The sequence below is a fragment of the Aspergillus alliaceus genome, assembly GCF_009176365.1.
Source record: "Aspergillus alliaceus strain CBS 536.65 unplaced genomic scaffold BDW43scaffold_4, whole genome shotgun sequence".
Classification (NCBI taxonomy): Eukaryota; Fungi; Ascomycota; class Eurotiomycetes; order Eurotiales; family Aspergillaceae; genus Aspergillus; species Aspergillus alliaceus.
In genome coordinates this window covers 780,719-799,519 of record NW_022474687.1, presented here as the reverse complement: position 1 = coordinate 799,519, position 18,801 = coordinate 780,719, and the positions used below count along the sequence as shown (strand labels likewise).

The 18,801-nt window shown below is 46.5% G+C and overlaps 6 protein-coding genes across 6 annotated transcripts; 2 read left to right on the top strand and 4 right to left on the bottom strand.

Moving 5' to 3' along the window:
- Nucleotides 1–813: 813 nt before the first annotated feature.
- Nucleotides 814–2,950, top strand: BDW43DRAFT_321225 (cytochrome P450; the record flags this gene model as incomplete). Its single annotated transcript, XM_032049290.1, has 11 exons — nt 814–969; nt 1,023–1,127; nt 1,185–1,316; nt 1,377–1,554; nt 1,609–1,692; nt 1,744–1,840; nt 1,891–1,996; nt 2,079–2,195; nt 2,249–2,420; nt 2,485–2,731; nt 2,785–2,950. The coding sequence occupies 11 exons, from the start codon at nt 814–816 to the stop codon at nt 2,948–2,950; spliced, it is 1,560 nt and encodes a 519-aa protein (XP_031904988.1).
- A 102-nt stretch (nt 2,951–3,052) lies between these two features.
- BDW43DRAFT_306841 (uncharacterized protein) lies at nt 3,053–3,700 on the bottom strand (the record flags this gene model as incomplete). The annotated part of the gene is made up of 1 exon (XM_032046117.1): nt 3,053–3,700. One exon carries the CDS (start codon nt 3,698–3,700, stop codon nt 3,053–3,055), a length of 648 nt encoding a protein of 215 aa, XP_031904987.1.
- An 878-nt stretch (nt 3,701–4,578) lies between these two features.
- BDW43DRAFT_297085 (alpha/beta hydrolase) lies at nt 4,579–8,328 on the bottom strand (the record flags this gene model as incomplete). Its single annotated transcript, XM_032044319.1, has 6 exons — nt 4,579–5,099; nt 5,171–5,491; nt 5,539–6,585; nt 7,526–7,778; nt 7,865–8,115; nt 8,154–8,328. The coding sequence occupies 6 exons, from the start codon at nt 8,326–8,328 to the stop codon at nt 4,579–4,581; spliced, it is 2,568 nt and encodes an 855-aa protein (XP_031904986.1).
- Nucleotides 8,329–10,521: 2,193 nt separating this feature from the next.
- Nucleotides 10,522–12,423, bottom strand: BDW43DRAFT_153480 (Zn(II)2Cys6 transcription factor domain-containing protein). Its single transcript, XM_032038488.1, has 4 exons — nt 11,915–12,423; nt 11,453–11,864; nt 11,236–11,394; nt 10,522–11,184 (listed from the first exon to the last, which is right to left on the bottom strand). The coding sequence occupies exons 1-4, from the start codon at nt 12,022–12,024 to the stop codon at nt 10,555–10,557; spliced, it is 1,311 nt and encodes a 436-aa protein (XP_031904985.1). The 5' UTR covers nt 12,025–12,423; the 3' UTR covers nt 10,522–10,554.
- An 881-nt stretch (nt 12,424–13,304) lies between these two features.
- On the bottom strand, nt 13,305–14,925 carry BDW43DRAFT_153453 (NAD(P)/FAD-dependent oxidoreductase). Its single transcript, XM_032038487.1, has one exon. The coding sequence runs from the start codon at nt 14,753–14,755 to the stop codon at nt 13,409–13,411; it is 1,347 nt and encodes a 448-aa protein (XP_031904984.1). The 5' UTR covers nt 14,756–14,925; the 3' UTR covers nt 13,305–13,408.
- Nucleotides 14,926–14,928: 3 nt separating this feature from the next.
- Nucleotides 14,929–17,032, top strand: BDW43DRAFT_263126 (MBL fold metallo-hydrolase). Its single transcript, XM_032040514.1, has 2 exons — nt 14,929–15,917; nt 15,973–17,032. The coding sequence occupies exons 1-2, from the start codon at nt 15,113–15,115 to the stop codon at nt 16,380–16,382; spliced, it is 1,215 nt and encodes a 404-aa protein (XP_031904983.1). The 5' UTR covers nt 14,929–15,112; the 3' UTR covers nt 16,383–17,032.
- The last annotated feature ends 1,769 nt before the right edge of the window (nt 17,033–18,801 follow it).

Below are 18,801 nucleotides of genomic sequence, written 5' to 3'. Positions count from 1 at the left end.
CTCATTAAGTAACAGCCCCTGAAACGGTGTGGCACGCTTAGTGCTTACATTATACATTCTTCGTTTTTTGTTTCTTTCACCCTTGCATGGACAAAAAAGTCGATCATTTGCAAATACGTACGTTACCGTATTTCTCACGGCCCCCTCCCAATAACGGCTCGCCCCAACATACTCAAGTAATGAATAGTATGTATGTACAGTACTTTTAATCCCTGGGGAAAGGGTTGCATACTGTATTATCTCTGCGGTGTTATGTACTGTATATATTGGTACACTTCAGTCCTCAGGGCCGTGTATGTAACCCAACCTTGCATGGCCCCTTCTCCAACATATCGCAGACTAAATATTCCGCCCATACAACGTGGATGTTCCCCAGCATTGGACCTAAAACCTATTTCTGAGATTAAGTTACCCACAATCTACAACCCAAAATAGAAACAATCACACCCCCTCCTTTCTCGTAAGTATACCTTCCAGCTGGAGGGCTCCTATTTCTGGTGTTTGACCCCCACCACGCACACATGCAGCCTAGCCTTGTGAGCTACATGCCGCAAATGCAAGATTGTCCCTTCTGTTCCAAGTACGTGTGCCCAAGGCGCTTATGACAGGCCTATTAGTAGTGTCAGCGTAAGTGCTTGCTTAGATGAGACTGAACTCGTAGTTTCAGTCTTATGGAGGGGATGTTGATGAATAGGGTGGTAAGGTGGGTATAGAGTAGGAACGGAGGCATATATATAAGACATAAGCTTATACCACATTTAAGCTTTCATCTATGCGGAACTTTTTAGAAGCAAACAACAGTACGTCGGCAAAATGCTTATAGATCTAATTCAACGTCACGGCTTGGCGGTGTGGGATGCATGGAGTGGGGTATATACCTTGGTTACCCTGTGGATTGTTTGGCGGGTGGTGATGGTGCTGGGGATTTATCGGAAGCGGCCGGTGAGGATCGATGCCCTCTTTCCCTTGGTATGGTTTTATTGTGGGCTCGTGAAAGCTAATATGTGTGAAATGGGAAACAGTTGAACGCTTATATGGGGGGTACGTCCGTCTTGCTCGGGAAGTGGCTCAGCAGTCTCGAGTTTATGGTTGATGGGGCGGGCATGATCTGTGATATCTACCGAAGGGTATGTTAGCTGGAGACTTCTTCGCTTTTTATAAACGGAATGCTAACGGAAGAACAGCTAGGAAGTGGTAAATCCTTCGCCATTCCGGCTTTGGGCGAGTACCAGGTGCTGGTCTCCTCTGAGCAGCAGATCCGCGAGCTGGACCGGAGCTCGGAGGATGTGCTTTCATTTCACGCCGCCATGGAGCAGGTGCGTGGCAGTAGGACCTGTCGTCAGTTGACATTTGCTTGAGGCTGACGGGCTGTACAGCGAATCAAGCATAAGTACACCTTGTGTGGCTTCGAACATAACGATGTGGATCCAAACAATGATGTACCTAAGCGGGTGTTGAAGGTGCGGCTTCGCATGAACCTGCCTGAAATGCAGGGGAATCTGCAGCCGTTGATTCGGGATACAGTCTCTCAGGAGCTGACAAAGGGTTCGGGTGGTACGTTCTTTTCTTCAGAATATGCAGCCAGAGTGCTCATTATTTCAAATATAGGCTGGAGTCGAGTGAGCGGGCTTACCTTGGCTAAGCACCTCATTACACGTGTGAACAATCGTGTCATTCTTGGATCAGATCTAGGCAAGAACGACATTATCGCCGCTATTCAGCTGTGTACTGACGATTCTATAGCCAGCGACCCTAGGTTTGAAGATGATGTTAATCGGTACCTGCAAGACGCCGTGGTGACTATGGAGCTATGTCGCCATCTGCCGTCCATTTTGGTTCCGTACGTTTTGCCCTAGATGCTCTTCTCTCAACATACTGATAGAATCGTAGGCTAGTAGCACCAGTCATGATGCACTGGAGTGGCGCCATGCATCGGATCAATTGCTCCATCACTGCAGATATCGAGAAGCGAGTCGCGGAGAACCAAAATGCTCCGGTCATTGCTCCAAGACGAGTATGACTAAAGACACCCCCCCTTTACTTCATCACATCAAGGCTAACATGTTCAATCTTAATAGTATGACTGCATCCAATGGGTAATGGAGTCTTCCAAGACCGAAGCACAGCGGTCGGTAGCCAGATTAACCCAGCAGATGTTTGGCATTCTGTTTGCCTCAGCGCATCAAATGACCATGGTGAGTAGGACTCACTTCCCTCGGGTTATTCCAACGCTAAATCTATAACGAAGGCTCTAGTATATGCCATGTTCGACCTATGCCTCCACCCCGAATATATTGAGCCGCTCCGCAAAGAGATCAAACGTGTGCGCAGAACGACTAATTTCAGCGATCATTTCGATCATTTGCCTTTACTAGATAGCTTTCTGCGCGAGTCTGCCCGGCTCAATGCCTTGGATGCACGTGAGTCTCATCTACATGAAATCACCTTTCAGCTCCTCAAAGCTCTAGAACTAACTAATGGCAGTGACTATGCAACGCATGGCTTTATCACCTTACACCTTCGCCGACGGCACACACGTCCCAGCCGGGAACCTTGTTGCGGTTCCCCAGGCGGCAGTCATGCAGGACTCGCGCCACTACGCAGAGCCGACTGAGTTCAATGCATACCGGTTTGTGGCCGTGGATGAGACGGACGGGACGATGAGGGCTTTTCCAAAGTATACAGACGTGCGCTGGGATTATCCATATTGGGGGTCGAGTAAACGAGCCTGGTGAGTGACAACATCATTCCCAGTCATCCATCATTCTCCTGATAATTGAGCAGCCCGGGTCGCTGGTACGTCTCGCGAACGCTGAAACAGATCCTCGCCCACCTGGTCATGAACTATGATATCAAATTAGCAAATGAAGACGCACCCCGAAGCTTCGTCTGGACGACAGCGGTCGTACCTCGGTCAAGTACAAAACTGATGCTACGACCAAGAAAGTGATCTATGTTTGTATATAACCCAAGCATTAGCAAACCAACAATAAACTCATGCATTTTGTATATCCACTACAACCCAAACCCAACCCAAACCCCTTAACAACCATCAATCCTGCCTAGCAACTCTCATCCCCTCCACAAGCCCCTTAAACTCCTCATCCCCAGAACACTCCACCAACCCCTTCAATCCCCTCTCAATCCCACCCCAGACCTCCTCCCCAACACCCCCCTTGCTCCTAGAGTAAAGACTAATCCCCATTGGCGTAAACATCGACTTATCAGCAAAAACAACCATCCACTCATCCCCATTCCCCTCTCCCCCCCACCCCAAAATTTCCCACCGCGCACTCGCAATCCTTAACCACCCACTCCCACGCCATTCCATCGTAATCGAGCCTTCATCCCCGTTTCCGTCCTTACTCCCCAAAGGAACGACACGGTCCGTACCAGCGGTATATTTCACCGACTCCGAGGATAAGGTCTGATATGACGTTGTATTGGTTATCACGGGGGTGGGTGTAGTGGTCGTAGTAGTTCTGAGCGATTTAATGGGAATAGGACCCGTATTCTTGTCTGTGGAAAGAGTGATCGTCACACTGCGTTTGTCGGCCCAGAAGGGGCTGGAGGAGCGAGTTATGTACCAGGTCCGTAGGATGTTGGTTGGTGGTGGTGGTGGTGTTAGGGGCGGAGAGTTTGAGTCTAAGGTTGGATGTTGTTGCTGGTAGTGGTATTTTCGGGGGACTTGGAGGGTCATTATTTATGAGTTTAGTTGGTTGGGTTAGGGATTCAGTGGTATGGGTTTCCATAGATAGGTCTGGGAGATGGGAATGAGTAGGTTGGTGGGTGAGAGTAGGGTCCCATATAGGCGTTATGTACTAGTGCATACTTGACGGTTGCTGTTGGGGTAAGGAGAATTTGAAGTGAGGAGGTTTCTATGTACATGTATACATACGTGCAGAACGCTTTCCGTTGAAAAATACCTATTTTTGCAGTACAGTAACGAACTATTGTTCTAGGCACCCAAGCCAAGCGTTGGTGATGTGTATTAGGGCTTCATGGTTTCTTTGTTCAGGAGATTACGCGCCCTGCAGCATGCTGGGCTTGAGTTTGTTGGATTAGGATCCAACGGAAACTCCAAGGTAGAATCCCGCAGATAGCCGGTAATTAAATCTATGGTGCTGAATACATAAATGAGCTCTCTTTGAAATTTGACCAGGAACTGTCAAATTTCCATGTAATGACCCGTGCCTAGTTGTTGTTTTTGCACATATATTGTATGCCTCCAACATTATGTGGTTTGCTTGAACTCCTCACAATATACCCTATAATTCTACGAACGAATACCGGATGTCAATCCTCTGGTTCCTGGGATTTGTAGGACCTTGTTGACCCGGCTAACTGCATTTTGGAAACCATGGCCAAAAGAAAGACCTATAAAGTTCGTTCAGATGCCCAACCATACCACTGAAAGAGCCAACTTATAGAGACGAAGAACGTAGTTAATGCAAAGGACTGCGACGGTCTCTGTATTGGGAAATTTCATTTTTATTTATATTTATATTCTTTTTCTTCGGTAGTATACATTCGACCCTTCATCGCAAGAATGGGGCCATTTGTTCACACATCTAGCGATTACGTCTCGAAATCGCTTGACCAACACTCCGATATAACGTCCCCATGGTTCCGCATCAACTCCTGGATCGCGACGCTCGCATCCTGCAATCCGCCAATAGTAACTTCCAGTGAGACAAGACCTTTCATGATGATGTCGATTTGCTGTTTCCAGGCTGCGTCAGGGTCGGGTATTCGAAATCCGTATCCCGTTGGGTCCAGGCTGCACAGTGGATAGAACTGCGTATCGAGGATATTCTCAATGGCCTTTTTAAGGGTTGTTGTCATCAGGCTGGGAGTAATGTGATATGAGAGTATCGATGACTCGGCACTCACACCGTTATGGAGATTGAAGATCTCCTCAAGTGGTAGCGAAAGAACGCGTTCGACTGTTTGTGCTACTGAGTATGTAGCTTCCGTGTTGTATGCTTGTAGAGTGGAGATTTGATCGTGGCTGCAAATAGGACTGAGTCCAGTTATGATGGGCTTCAGAGTCTGGGATAGAACGAAGATGCCGAGATTCCAGAACATTGTAATTGATACTGTTTCATACGAGTCAGCAAGATCTTATTGGACCTATTGAAGAGGATTGATGGTTATAGAAATGACGAACCTGAAGATAACCGTGAGCGTATAGAGAGGTGTTTGATATTTTCCACACAGTGATTTAGGAAAGGGCGAAATCGCTGGTTGAACTTCCCTACCGCTGTAACGGTTGAGGCAATAGCTGCAGATACGTTTGGACATAATTCAAAGTCATCCTTATCCGCGGTAGAAACGGAGGCTTTCAATGCAACTATATGTCTCCAGACCCGGAAGGCCTCTGCAACAGTTGCTCGACAGATTCCTGGAACACTATCATCAAAGTCTGGGTTGACGTCCTCATTATGCGACCAGGTTAGGGCAGGCTCATTCCCAGAAGATGATCCGTCCCCTAGAGCACATTTAGCTAAGTCTTAGCCGTTATCCCGCACAACTTACCTTTCACATGGCCTGAGGAATCAGGAATCCTACATACGTGCTCCCCTGTGAGTGCTGCCCCTATATCACGAATGTGCCCACACCAACGGATAATACTCAGACTGGCCTCTGCGATAGCGCCATACATAGAATGCGGACCCAAATTAGCACAGTATTGCTCAACGAGGCCGGTCAAGCAGTCGAGTTTCTGTAAGCCCGCCTCTATGAATTCATGTGCGATGACAGATTTATCTCGAGCTTGTGTTGGAATAGAAATCCCATCAAACATTAAAATCGCACAAGCTACCCTAAATGATCGAACGGACAATGAGTCACGGATCAGAGTCCGCGCCCGAAACCAGCTATCATAGAAAGCATTCACAGATGAATCGCATGTTGTGTACAGGCTGCTATCGTTGTTGGCCAATCGAGTATCGGATGAAGGGCCAGTAGGAGATATCCACTGTAATGAGAATGCTCTAAGAACTGCTTTCAAAACAGCATCCGACTTTCTCCGAGCAGGGCCAGTCAGCCTGTTGCCATAAAGATCGCTGAGATGGTCGAGGAAGCGGACAGCTCCTAATACTGTCATCCTTTGGTTAAAATCCTGTGTTATAGGAGGTAGCTGTCCAGGTAAGTGACTAGGAGTTGAAAATGATGTAGCTGACTGCGATATTGAGCTAGGGGTCTTGGGTAAGTTGTCATTTGAAACAAGGCTTGAATTCGCGGATAGTTGTTCCTGTGGACTGCCACATTCATCATTCTCCAGTTCGTAGCGACGTTTCGTCGCATAAAGATTGCAGTCATAGTCTATATACCTAGATGTGCAGCTTGTTACAATAGTGTTATAGATACGGGCGAGGCACCCATCAAGAATTGTCGCATTCAATTTCGAGTTAAGCAGATAGATCGGACTGCTAGGCGAGCTGCCAATAATGTTTTGGATATTATTTAAGGCAGGATTTTCTACCAAGTCTGGACGACGTAGCAGAAGAGAAGTAAAAGTCCCATTCTCAGATTCGGCTGTTCTTGCAGAATCTGTGAGTGCGTTGGGAGCTGCCGTGTTATCTAGAAACGGTGTGGTGTTACTGTCAAAACCAACAAGATCGAAGTTGAACCACGATGCGAAAACATCCTGCTCAGCCAAAGAGTTATCTTGCGATTGGCCGTTGTCAAATGCCTCGACTAGAGTATTCGACGTGTCGCGTTCTAGAAACCGGCTCTGGTTAATCCTGACTGCATTCCGTCTTCGGCTTTTCCTTGTCACCACTCGTGTATGAGATCGGGCAAAATTAAAAGTGCACGGTTGTCCTGAGCGCCTGCATTTATTGCATACCGAGTCAGTTCCTTCATCTTTCGGAGATGGTAAGGAGCAACGGCGCTTTGATCGTCGGCATGCATCACAACTTGAATACTGGCGCCGTGAGGGTTCCGCAGAGGGCGTCATCGGCGCTGGAGAATTTGAGATTATGGCTATTCCTTGCCTCTCTAGCGGTGGGGAGAGTACAACATTCCTTAATCCCAGCTCTGCCTTTTTGATAATATCTGGTACCGTAGCGCTTAGTTTCAATGGTTGCCGGATAAGTATAGAAATGAAAGTTTCGATTTTCTTGGGGTACGATGTGCTGCGGAATAAATCGGACATCCGGTCAGGTGACGCGTGCCCTATTGCCACGTCTTTGACTGAGTGGTTGGATCTCTCCTACGTGGGATTATAGGCAAAAGGGAGATGAGATAAAAAGAAATATGGAAACATGGAGCGGGTGAGACCGTATGCAAAGTGCGATCAGAGCGACGCATATAAAAATGTCAATCTAAAGTTGGTGTCACAGCTTCGGCCTAGCGGCCATACGTGTATGACACCGGAAGATTACCGCCGCTTCTATCTAAATAGTCAAAGATAAGCAACATTATCTATAAATGATCTAAACACTTTCCCCAGCAGCTCGACGAATACAATCCACGATGAAAGCCGGATTGCTTAAAAATGGCGAATGACCCTCCTGACACCTCTCGACCTGAAAAGCACCCTCACCCTGCGCAATCATCCTTTCTTGATAAGACAGTGCCAAAGCCCTGTCATTCTCACAGACGATATACGTACTCGGAATCTCACGATAAGCCGCATATGTAGCTGGCACGGAGAGAGGGTTAGGCGGGAACGTGCCCAGCAGCTCCACAGCCTCATCCACATCCTTCGGATCGCAGTCATGGTAGAAGACATCCCGGACGACATCCCCATCGAGTAACATAGCTCCGTCCTGAATCAGGTCGCTAGCCATCAGCACATACCCTTTTACCTAAGGAATACCCCTATACAAAACACAGTAGAACCAATGAGTCATACCTCCGTAAACTTCATGCCCCCATATTTTGCCGCTAGTTCCTGACGTTGCCGCTCCAGCTCCTCTTCCTCAGGCGTCTGGGGCTGCACCTGACCAACATGAGTCTGACCCTCGGGCAGCGCCATGGCACACATGTACATTAGTCTCACGACACCGCCCTTGAGGCCTTGTTTCTCGCGCACTTCCTTCCCCAAGCCCTTCACGCCCTCGGACATGGGAATACCGCCGAACGAGTGAGCGATTGCAATGACATCTTTGCCACCGTCGATGCTCTCCATGATTACTTGGGACGGACTGCTCGGGCATCTTGCTCCCAGGTGGTATGGAGCGGGTTTGAATTCACAGAGGGTAATGTCACTGCGATCGCTTCGTAGTTGAGCTTTGTCAGTCCGTTGATGAGATGTTTGTAATGTTTCGGGCAGTGCCATGCTCCCGGCACGATTACGACGGTGGGGGTGTTGGTCATTTTGGTAGGATATATGGGGAAGAAAAAAGGATGCTTGCAATTTTCTGGTAAGTTAAGAGGTTTGATCCCAGAGAGTCCAAAGGCCGATGACAAGAAATAAATACGACGCCCAGGGCGTGCGGATCCGCAGTGAACTTTGTAATGGGATGGCGGAGCCGACGTCGAATTTAGGAACTGATAAACATCTTCACCGTTAAAGAGTAGTTAATTTTGTTACAGAGCTCCCTGCAGAATGTATTGTAATATACCTATTGAGAATTATTTAGTTGTACATGGATTTTATTGAAGCTCTGGGCTGAACTCGCCTATCGATGGGCTGGCTATATTACATTTGTATAGAGATGGTGGCGTTGCCCTACCTCGGAGTTAAATCGATAGCACCGACCCCGACCGGTGGTTTTGATTGGAGAATAATACCCAAGCACTCCCTCAGAGAGCCTAAAACTGCAGTGAGGTGGGTCACTACGTACTACCGAGTAGTCTGTGCGGTGCAGCGGGAAATATCCACACGGCAGTCTATAAGTAGGATGCAGCCAAAATGAAAAAACTCCACCAAGTCTAGTATATCAGTGGCGGTTCCGACCACCCACCGGCACCGCTACTGATAACTACGCCCGATATTTGATTTAAAAATATTTACTATAATTTCTACAGTGAATTCAGCTTGTGTTTAAAGATCTTCAGAATATAATCTGATATGCGATAAATATTTTAACAGATTAAAATTTTAAAATAGTAGGCAGTAAGTATATCTACAAGTTATATATCTAATAAAGATAGGTGTAGAAGATGGGGTATATATAATCTACAATATGTCAATAATTGGTGCGTGATAGGCCTGCCAATAACAACGATTTCACCTCTGCTGGATGCTATGGATAGACCGCCATAGATGGGACTGTACCTGACCTGCCCTTTTGGTTGGAGAACAATGTTCAGTTCACACAGTCGAAGAACCTCAAATTGCAGTGTATTAGGATTCAAAACCCTGCCAGTAGCGTGGCATACTTGGCGTCAATCGAGAACAAAACTAGTCGACTAAATAAGCTACATAGTAGTCTTCAGAAATAATATCCCAAGAACCGTGCACAATATACAACCCAATTGTACGGAGTAAATAAAACCATAAGCCGACCATATAAAGTAATTATAGAAGCATGCTGCATTCCTCAAACCAGACAATACCTCCCTGAAACCTGCAAATGAAAGTCCTTATTAAAACTTTTTAACTTAAATTAATATCATCCACTTTCTAGGGTAAGCGTAGAGTGATAACCCTCATTAAAAAGCCGCCTATCTATCATTGTTTTTGCCAGCCATTACTAGGTATTGCCTATATGAGACAAAGGTGAAAGAACGCAGTCTCCTTTATATAGGTTCATATATAGAAGCCCGTATGGCTATCCGACTAGAAAGATGGCCATAGGCCTAATATACTGGCTCAAATTCATACTTTCAAACCATCCACACCTACATCTAATAACATATATGACAAAACCCAGATTGCCCCAGAACAGCAGATATTCCTGTTCACATCTGTTTTTGTACGAAAAAGCGCTGCCCTGCGCGAATACTTGTCCTAGTACAATGGTAGCTAGACCTTGCTTGTGTGTGGAATAGAGTAGTGGTACTGTGTAGACTATTAGGGTAAGGCAGACATTGAGCATCTCGAGCAAGACGGGATATAATAAGGACATCAAGAATGAATTGAAGGGTTTACAGAGGCTCTATGGGAGCTTTGTATACGGCTGGGATATGGTGGCTGGACAGATGGTGTGCAGACTCAGTGAGATCATACTGATGGCGGACAAGGCGTTCGGACATGGGAATTGGAGGATTTGAGGCTGCTGCGAGGTTGTTAATGCAGCACATGGGGATACTATAGATGGTGGGGAGAAAGCCGTGGAGTGGAAGATAGATGTTAAGTCGCGGATGGTTGTGGAGCGGGATGGAAAGAAGGTTGAGGGAGTTGGGGAATGTCAGCTGCATCCTACAGTAGAGCAAGCGTTGAAGGGTTATAGCTTATGAGACTAGTTGAGTTAGGATGTATATGGGAGCAGCCGGGATTCTCCATAATTTAATGGCTTAATGGGGAGTCAAGTTCCATGTGCATGAGGTTAAAGATGGTTCCTGTATCTAGGGTTTATTTAAACTAATCAGCTAATCTAATGATTTCCAATAATTATTAATAATATTAACAGTATTAATATTGTCCTGATGCGTGATCTAGAATAGTATGATTTGATTATTCCCCTGTCTCATAGCCGAAGCCAATTGGTGAAAGTCTAAACAGATTGTTGCTGTTTGGGGGGCATCAAGCTTCCTATGTTTGGGAGTACTGGCCATCAAACGGGAAACTTTGCTTGCGCCGAGTCGCAATTCTTCAATGCAGTGATCGCGAAACCTACCTAGCATTACTCGCTGCTGAAGCGTACAGCTAGGCGCCCTAGATGCATAGTCTAGTAACCATAGGGCATGGTGTGAGAGTCGCATTCGAAACACGGTGTGGGTGATCTGGATACCAATATAGCCCGGGTACGTGTGATCGGGGCACGTGTAGGGTGCCGTTAGGGGCTCAACCTCGTATTTTGTTACTGGTTCCTCGCTGGAAAATGGATACGTTGCTTTCTCTACCTGATTTATTTCCTGCAGGATGGACCATGAGCAGGAGAGCATCTCATCAACGTCACCGACGTCAATGAGTCTTAGAATACGGCTGATGATACGGGCACACTGATAGGTATAAATATGGGCACGAAGCATGGGATATTCGGATGGTTGGCAGTGTTGGTGAAATTTGATGAACCAAGTCGGACAGTCACTAAAATCATGGCTGGGAACAAGCGCGTGCGCCAGCTAATATCCTTTATCAGAATGGAGATAGAATCTAGAGACAGTCAAGCTTACCACATTACTGAAGATGATCGTAAACAAACGGCGTCCATTCAGAGAGGCGAAGATTTCCGAGCCGCGTAGGGAAACCAGGTGCGTGAGCACCTGGTTGTGGGATTTCCATCCAGGAGTACCGTCCGCCCGGACAGAAGGATCAGAAGCGCCTAGAAATACCTTGATGGCCAGGTCGTCAGCGAGCAGATTGTGACCGATGCCGCTATCGATTATTTACCTCGAACATGCTGAGGAACCAGATAGCCAGTAAAGTATTATCGCTTCTGCATTCCTTGCGATCTCCGATGGCCGAGCGGAGAGTAGAGAGCGCGTTGCCGTATGCCCTCGCTCCCTCGGAGACAGCCTTGGCTGACCGGGTTTTACCCATCATATACGCACGACCGACGGCGTTACAGGCTGAGTACAGGCTGGATCCCTCTCTCGCTTTGGATAGGAGACGTGGAACACTGCTGAAGACATCGTCGGCCAATGTAAAATAGAGCTTGAGTTCATCCAGTACGAAAGGCATGAAGTGGTCATGCCAAAACTCGAGCAAAGGAGCCCGTGGACCATATCCGTCGCATGTGCGACCAGTCGAAGTGCAGCGTCGGCAGGAGGGCTTTTCTTCATCACATTTGATTTTCCGGATTCTGCACCAAATTGGTCATCATAGGTCCCGGCATTCGCGCAGATATCTCACTTGCAAGTAATACATCCGGACTTTACCTTCGGAGCCCAACGTCTCATTCGGACAGTAGGCATTTCAGATGCCTCACTTTTTTTCGAGTCTTGCGGTATGATTGTTACCATTTTGCCCTATTACCAAAAGTGCTCCTCGGCTGCTGAACGTCGAGAAGGATTAGGGATGCTCTTGAGTGTAATGACTGAGTACGTCAAAAAGATCACAAAATGCCTTGAATTACTCACCGAAGATATAACTAGGAAATACATTAGCCCCTTAGAGATTGGGTTGGTTGCAACACAAGATCAGTGGTCCTGCATCGGAGCCTAGGGCATATGTAATAGTCACTTCCCAAATCTTCTGATCACCTGATTCTACCCCGCCTTCTTGATTTTCAACGCGTGATATCTTAGTGGACAATCGGGTGATTACCCTCTCTAGCTACGGGGGAAAAACCCCTGTAGATTGTATGGAGCTAAGCTGTGTGAATAAGGAGAAGATAAGCATCTTCAACCCATAATGAGCGTCTACCAATATCGGTTTTCCATTCCAGGTAACCTTCTTCCCATATTGAGCTAATTTTTACCTACAATAAGCTGTAAGAGCGGTAATTAGTCTATCGGTAGTTGATATATATAAATAAGGTATATCTAAATCTAAATATTAAAATTTACCAGTACCTTAAATAAGCAAGCACTGTACCTACCTCAACCCTGCATCTTTCACCATCTCACCAATAATACTTGGCATAGGCTTATTTGTCACGGGTAGGTTGGGCCTTAACCGAACTTCATGTCGGCAAGAAATTAAGCTTAATTTACCACCAGGTTGCCGGCAAGGAAGTTGAGCAGAACTGTGTTCTAGACTCCGGTCTCTCCACATCCTTACGTATCCCGGGTGATTATCCTTGAATCGGCGATTGAGGTTCGTATTGATCGTGGGGATGATGTGATGTTAACATCAGTGCTTTCTCTCGGCCGACTTCATGGTACGAAAATATTCTCTCGGACGATAAAACAAATATTCGCCCGAGGGGAGAGTGAGGCGAAATTATTCCAAGGATTGACAGTGGGAGAGTCCTTGTAACGTAAACAAGAAGAAGAGGTCATTAAAACTAGAGAACATAAGTCTTGATGGTATTGATCCCCGTTCCCCGCAAAGCGCGGGGGTCCTAGTCTTAAGGGTTCCGGGGAGAAGATGAAGGAAGCGGCTTCAATGTGTTCGGGAAAAGCCGTTCGTTCCCAAGCTCTCGGCCGTAGAGGGTCCACTGAAAGGAGAAGGTCCGATATCGGCTGCCAAGACATCGATCACATCATCGCGGAGACAAAAGAAATGCAGAATTTGAACAGAAAAAGGGGAATTATTGATTAACGATTGCAGGGTCAAAGAAAAGAGCGTAAGTAAATAGTATAATTAGCACATAGAAAAATTTCTGGATATCACATTGCTAGCTCTTTTTAAGATTCCATTATTTGATTTTTGTAGATTACAAACGAGCTCCCGGCTCGGTTCTTAGTTATTACGCCAGCCCTTGGGACCGGCCCATTTCCCCTTCACCATGGCCTGGTAGTACACCCAAGGGAAGAAGTCTTTCTTCAGATGGTAGAATGCACGACGGGGAGTGGCCTGGTCAATACCGAACCAGTTACCGAAGGTCTCCTTGGGTTGTCCGCCGTACTTGAACTCTGCCAGAAGGACCTTGCCGTACTCGGTCAGGAGGGGGCACGAGGTGTAACCGTCGTAGCCTCCCTCAGGCTCCTTGCCCTCTATCGATGAGAGTAGACCACGAACGAGGATTGGGGACTGCGAAGTGATTGCGGCCGCCGTCTTGGCCGTCGGGAGACTGGAGGCATCGCCTGCAGACCAGACATTGGCGTGTTTCTTGTGGCGCAAGGTGCCCTCATCAACATCGACGAAACCAGCCTCATTCGCCAGAGAGCTGTTCTTCACAAACGCATGCGGCCCCATCTTAGGCACGACGTGTAGCAGGTCGAACTGTTTCTTCACTTTCTCCTGTCCATCGGGACGAGCAAAAGTGGCCGTGTTACCTTCGACGGCGACAAGGTCATGCTGGAAGAGTCCTTCAACGCCCCGTTCTTTCCGCAGGGCCTCGAGAGTGGCGCTGTACTTGGGTACACCAAACATAGCGGGGAGAGCAGTGGCAAAGCTGATGTTAATGGCAGAACTGGAAGGACTGCCAGGGTTATACAAGCCGGCTCTCTTCCAGTGGTCCAATGCGAGCCACATAACTTTCTGGGGCGCACCCGCACACTTGATTATGCCAGCAGGCTGTGTGAAGAGGGCAACACCTTTTTGGAGCCTTTGAACAGTGCGGAAGACCTTGTCGCAGGTGTCATAACCGTAAATAGTAGAGACAAGAGAGTCCGGGGATTCAAGAGCCTCACGAAGGCCTTCAATGCTCCCATAGTTAATGTTAATGCCAGGCACAACGACCAGGTGCTCGTAGTTGACCTTGTCACCATTGCCGAGAGTGACCAGGTTATCTTCAGGAGAAAATGTGGCAACGTTGTCGTTATAGAATTTGAGTTTAGGATCAATCAAGCTGTTCATCGGCCTGCGCAGCTCCTCCTTAGTCTTAAGACCGCCGCCGACGAGTGTCCATCCGGGCTGGTAATGATGCCACGACGCCGGGTCGACCACAGCAATATCGTCTTGAGTGAATTTGCCAGACTGAAGAAGTTGATGGCTGATTGACAGACCGGCCGAACCACCACCAATCACCACAACCTTGTGATTGCGGGAAGCAGAGTTTACTGGCGATACAGTTGCGAGAGTCCGTGTTGCCGGAACCTTGTGTGCAGCAGCGCAAGCGGCCGATGTTACACGAGAGCGAAACATGTCGGGTAATAAAGTAAAGCGGGAAAACAAGAAATTGGGTATTTGAGAAGGTAAAACAAAAGGCGGGCAACAGGACCTCTAAAAAGGAAGAAAAGCCCTTAGGTAAAATGAAGTAACACTGGGGAGTGGAGGATAAGATTAGTAGAACGTGGGACGATTTTTGATCGCCGACTGCTCTCTTTATGTACCTGACAGCACGTGGACCCGGTCGGCGAAGAATCGGAAGGGTCGCCACCACCCGGAAACGGGTGGGCCACGGCCCACGGGAGCCCTAACATTTGACATCCTTAAGTAGCATATTCCCTCTCCTCTCGACAACCAACCAGTTTCCAGGTATATTCACAGTATCATAACATTATGAAACCCGTTAGACATCAAGTTTGCCACAATTGGCACACAGCTATGAATTCCCTTGGGTCTCTGACAAAACCAGCGCGGGTCCTAACCCTTAGTCGGCCACTCCAGTCACTTTGCCAACATGCCGGAAACAGAACCGGATACGCCTCCAGAGCCTATTCTTCATTATCTCATACAGATTCTCAGAGCCCTTCTTTGAAATATAAATTAGTCCGTGGACGTTTCTTGACGTATAATACTATGCGGTCCATGCAATCCGTTCCCACCAAAAGCCCGCATGCGTTAACAGAAGGCCGAGTTGCATACAGTACCGAAGCCACTGTAGCCGGAGAACCTACGGTCCACGCTGTCTTCGAGAAAAAGACAGGCACATGGCAGTACGTCGTTGCTGACCCTTCCACTTTGGCCGCTGCTATTATCGACCCTGTCTTGGACTATGACCCGGCCACCCAGGTTATTACCACTTCTTCTGCCGACTCACTACTCTCATTGGTCAAGGACAAGGGTTATAAAGTCGACAGGATCCTCGAGACCCATGCCCATGCGGACCACCTTACAGCAGCGTCTTACCTTCAGAAGCGCCTCACCGAAATACAAGGTGGCAAGCCACCTATCGGCATTGGCAAGCGCATCGGGCAGGTGCAGAGATTGTTCGGTCAGAGATATGCCGTGCCTCCTGATGAGTACAAAGTTGTCTTTGACACACTCTTCAACGACGATGAGCAGTTCAACATTGGGGATTTGACAGTCACAGCTATGCACCTTCCCGGGCATACTCCGGACCATTTAGGCTATAAGGTTGGAGGTAAGATTCCTATCACAATTATATCCCTAACAGAGTCTTGCTAAGATAGTATTAGACAATGTATTCTGTGGAGATTCCCTGTTCCACACTGACATCGGCACCGCACGCTGTGACTTTCCCGGCGGTAGTGCACACAGCCTTTTTAACTCGGGACGCAAACTGCTGAGTCTGCCAGATCATGTTAAAATTTGGACCGGCCATGATTATCCACCAGAGGACCGGGAAGCTCCGATACCTTGGTTAAGTGTTCAGGAACATAAGAAGCATAATCGCCACCTTAAGGACGGCATTACTGAGGATGAATTCGTGTCCCTGCGGAACGAGCGCGACACTAAATTAGGAGAGCCAAGGTTACTCCACCAGTCGCTGCAAGTAAATATCCGGGCAGGACAGCTTCCCAAGCCAACTGAGTCTGGTCATAGAATGCTTCATCTGCCGCTGAAGCTCAAGGATACGATTTGGTGATGTAGACCAGTATACTTGGGAAAGACTTGGCAGCCCTGCTGAAATAGCATAGGTGGGAGTGTCAAGCCAAACTGCGGAGCTCAAGGAGAAAATTGGAAACAAAAGCCTTGTCGTCTGGATAGGATCAACCTTATAGTAATCTGCTGATACAAGAGTTCTGCACACGATGTATGTATTTCATTTGGGTCAGGACCCCCTCATTTCTTGGAACCCTTGACTGAAGAAAACCGGCCTATTAGCCTACTCCACAGGTAGATGTTCAAATGAGCAGACAGACTGGCTCTTGTTATGAACGGAAAAGCATCTACCAATTGATCACATTATATAAATTATTATGTATTTAAGGTAAGAGGGAAACTGGATGAACATATTTGGATTAATTACATATCGGTTTTTACTACCCGCCTGCCAGAAAGAGGGAGAAAGTTCATAAAGTATAACTAATATTATGTTAAGCTATAGCTTCCTACAAAGAATTATTGTGTGCATAGTACATCTAACAACCCTTCTTGCAGTCTCTGCAGGAATTATAATTTGTGAAACAATATTTTGCAAAGTCCCACATATTGTTTTCAATGCTGTATGCTGGACGCTATGGGTCTATTGGCACTATTTCACGGCTTCAGAGCGCATACACCGAAGAAATTAATCCAAAATAATGTACATCATAGCCACAATAATGGCCACCAAAAACATTACAGTAATTCTTTTGTCGCTTCAGCGTTTATATCATAGCTACCCCATCAGTGACAATTGTAGCCTTTCACAGCAGCAAGATCATATGCAAAATAAAATATACCTTTAGTATAGTAGTTTACTCCTGACATAATTAGCTATGAGAACTATAGCAGAAGCGTTAAAAAAATGCATAGTCTATAATACTAAATACCTTCCAATCTTGATTTCAACGGGAAAGATATTAACAAGAACCTGTATGAGAGTAAAGTTTTAGGCAAGTACTTTAAAGAATACAAAGATTTTAACATACTGGGGATACACAGGACTTCTTAAACACCCTTGAAGGTGGCCTTATTTGAGTTTACAATTTTTTGGAGACAGATTCGAAAAAAGGCCAAACTTGACTTGGTTGGCACTACTTTCTTGAACTTCCGTGTATAATAATGTAGTTACGATACTCTCTTTCTTATGCTGCAATGAATAGGATTTGGGTTTAACTCTCGTCTTTGAACTGCTTCTCCAAATAGCTGGGGTTGTGTATAGTACTTAATATTGTTATTATTTTTAGGAATATAACCCAGGTACTCTATTTATCCACTGCCTAAATGAAGCCACTCTTTCATCCGCTTGTTCTTCTTTTGGGCTTCCATTCTTAGCCGCGCATATAAATAACCTGAATTAATTGCAAGGGTATTATTATCATTCGAATAGCTCCTCTATTATGGCCGCAGAAAGCAGCACTGCCTCTACTCCCACAGTGTTGTCTAGATGTCATATGTCGGATTCCCGTACAACCACCATACATTCTCAGCTATGGAAGACGGCACTGCTTAATCTCTCATTACGAGTACCGATTTGATTAGGTCTCAGTATAGGTTTTTTTTTTATATACTATTATTTTTAGCAGAGCTTTATCTCCCTATACTAGAATGCAAATGCAGAGACCCAATGTCAAGATCAGGACTCTGAGACAACATAGCATAACGGATGGAAGTTCAGGATATGCCCCCGTCCGCAGAGGTGAATGTTTCTGGTCTATCATAGTTCACTTTAGTTGCTCTTAAGCTTCCTTCAATCACGAGCCAGCACGCCGGGGGTGCTTACCTACCACTCACTGTCTGTATATTAATATTTTCTTGGCTAGGATGTTTTATGTACGTTTCAAAGTCTACAGTATTCACACCGTACTTCTTGTTTGCATTTTAGGTGTGCCGCAGGACGATCTTTCCACTAATATAAAGCGATGCATTATGACTTCTAGTTTGCCTGTGATTGATGCTTGCAGAAAAAACTTTGATAGTCAACGGTATTCGCCCAAACAATTAGGCATCTACATATATATATTGGAACCTGACGGATACGGCTAAAGCGCTCAACATGGAACAGTTGTGAGGTTCATGACGAAGATCATACTGGATAGAAAGTGAGTATTTAGTATAGCAAGGACAGTAAGAGAGACGGATACTATTAATGGTACACGCCAGCGACTTAGCAACTATGTAGGTCGCAAGCAATATATTAGGACCCAATCAATAGACCTAATAAAGTCAAAACAAAACTACTGATACTTACTGGCGAATAAAGGTACAGGAACAGTGGCAAGCAATCTCGATTCAACCAAGCACCTACTCACTAGGTGTAATCATCCTCCGATATTAGGTGATTTCATAGACATATCCAATGGCTTCCCATGGGAAAGCTCATGATACACAATCCTGTTGACACTAATCCACCTGTTACA

What these genes read in the sequence shown, in the direction of transcription:
- BDW43DRAFT_153480 (XM_032038488.1), bottom strand. Translation starts at nt 12,024, where the DNA reads ATGGTAACAATCATACCGCAAGACTCGAAAAAAAGTGAGGCATCTGAA. An exon ending in TCCGGATGTATTACTTGCAA is followed by an intron (nt 11,865 to 11,914) that starts GTGAGATATCTG and finishes AATTTGGTGCAG; the next exon opens with AATCCGGAAAATCAAATGTG. An exon ending in CGATCATCTTCAGTAATGTG is followed by an intron (nt 11,185 to 11,235) that starts GTAAGCTTGACT and finishes AAAGGATATTAG; the next exon opens with CTGGCGCACGCGCTTGTTCC.
- BDW43DRAFT_153453 (XM_032038487.1), bottom strand. Translation starts at nt 14,755, where the DNA reads ATGTTTCGCTCTCGTGTAACATCGGCCGCTTGCGCTGCTGCACACAAG.
- BDW43DRAFT_263126 (XM_032040514.1), top strand. Translation starts at nt 15,113, where the DNA reads ATGAAACCCGTTAGACATCAAGTTTGCCACAATTGGCACACAGCTATG. An exon ending in TTTAGGCTATAAGGTTGGAG is followed by an intron (nt 15,918 to 15,972) that starts GTAAGATTCCTA and finishes AGATAGTATTAG; the next exon opens with ACAATGTATTCTGTGGAGAT.